At 50.6% G+C, this 1809-nt stretch overlaps 1 protein-coding gene across 1 annotated transcript; it reads right to left on the bottom strand.

The window, feature by feature from the left end:
* Nucleotides 1–25: 25 nt before the first annotated feature.
* Pmar_PMAR018829 (hypothetical protein) lies at nucleotides 26–1781 on the bottom strand (the record flags this gene model as incomplete). Its single annotated transcript, XM_002771311.1, has 9 exons — nucleotides 26–125; nucleotides 177–325; nucleotides 370–529; nucleotides 584–642; nucleotides 692–874; nucleotides 935–1216; nucleotides 1270–1366; nucleotides 1416–1502; nucleotides 1555–1781. Coding segments are annotated over 9 exons (1344 nt in total), but the record flags the coding sequence as incomplete, so codon positions are not given.
* Between the last annotated feature and the right edge of the window lie 28 nt (nucleotides 1782–1809).

Here is a 1809-nt window from a genome sequence, read left to right as displayed (position 1 = left end):
GAAGAGATGATCAGACTAGACTCACCTCGATGGTTCTGATGAACTCATTGGGCCGCTCTATCTCGACGACCTCTTTTGAATTGTCATAGACAACATCAAAAGGGAAGAGCCCGAGGGCCATGCCACTAAATGAAAAATGCATTTACCGGGGATCGAACCCGGGACCTCTCGCTTACTTAACACGGATTCCATCCGCCTTAACACCATGACAGACAACTCCCAACTGAGTTGCCGCCTTCATCGACAGCCGCGGTAGAGATGCACACTTTCGCGCGCCCAATATAGCAGATAACGATGAATCGTTGAGACCAGAGGATGACGGTACCTGAGCGAATCTTACGCACGCGGAAGATTTTCTTTCAAACTCACCCTCCCAACGACTCTGGCGAAATACAAGGCCTTAGCCGCTGTGGCCATCCAGTCGGGCCTATAGGACTTGGCAAGCTGGACTGTGAGGGCCTCTACCAAACGCCCACAAGCAGCATTGAGCACCTCCGAACCGCCATGCTGCTTGAGAAGAGTCGAAGGCCTGAAGGGAGGAGGAGGAGGTGAAGGAAGCACCAACCCTGACAGGATAGCGTACATGAAGACACATAGTGGTATCATGAGGTTGACCAGATTGGATACGGATAAGGTCCCCATCTGAACAACATAGGGCTCGTATGATGGGCTGTAGTGGTCGTCCTATTACCCTCTTGCTCAGTTGGTGAATTAAAGTAACAACAGCCTTGCCGAGCTTCATAAGAGGTACATTCAGCATTCCCAAGGCCCACAGTGCCCGTACCAGACAGTCGTTCACAGCTTCCTGGCTCATGCCGTTGTCACTACCACCTGTATCAAGTCGATGTACAAGGTGGGCGCAGCAGTAGAGAACCTGAGCTCAATCGACATTATAGTCACAACAGGACGCTACTACTACTACTACTACTACTACCAATTTCTCATCCCAAACACGCGTAGCTGCCAACGCCCACAACAAGGAGCTGAGAGCTTCCAAGTCCAGCCCACTAAATTGGCTCAATCGAGACGGTTGTGATAACTGAGCGGCCAGCTCAAATAGGCGTAGTCGAGAGGCTCTGAAGTAATAAGAAGAGGAGTAAACGAAGCCAGATGGACCCTGGTCGTACGTAGCAGCCCACGCTTCTGACGAGGACCAGACCGCCTCTGGCTCCGGTTGGGGCGTAGTGTCATCAGCCCAACCACTTTCGATGTGGAACTAATATACGAACATCAGCAGGTTGAGGCATCATCGTCAATGACTCCTGCTACATTAAGGCCATATGCTATAGCATAGTAGACATATATGCTTCGCTCCGCCGATTTTGATTTCATTTTCAATTGTCGTTGCGAGGCCTCTATAAAGTACCTTCAGCCCACACTTCCAACAACTACCCCAAAGTGATGATGACCACTACTCGCTGTCCCAGACACCCGATATTGCTATAGCCACCAGCACATCGGGGTCATCTACTGCTGTCCCAGTCGAGCAGAGTCGTGAGAAACTAACACCGATAGCAGACAACTACTACATACCCTACTACAGCGTCAAATTACACTTTTTTCTTCTCAATGCTAGTGTCCTTACACCGCAACATCGCCTTGGCCAGCTCGCACAGACTGGCAGAATCACATCTAAGGAAGATGAGGTTGCCACTATGAAGATTCAAAGGAGGCCCGTACTTGGACAGGTCGAAGTCATTGGCTGCGAACTCGAACAGTTTCCTAGACTTCGTCGTGGCTTCCGCAGAGAGTGAGAGGTCATGTAGAGAGCGACAGAGCACCTGCGAGGACGACTTTAACAGAGGCAAC

Source organism: Perkinsus marinus (assembly GCF_000006405.1).
Source record: "Perkinsus marinus ATCC 50983 genomic scaffold scf_1104296963046, whole genome shotgun sequence".
Taxonomy (NCBI): Eukaryota; Perkinsozoa; order Perkinsida; family Perkinsidae; genus Perkinsus; species Perkinsus marinus.
Note: the sequence above shows the minus strand (reverse complement) of the source record. Positions and strands in the feature narration are given on the sequence as shown.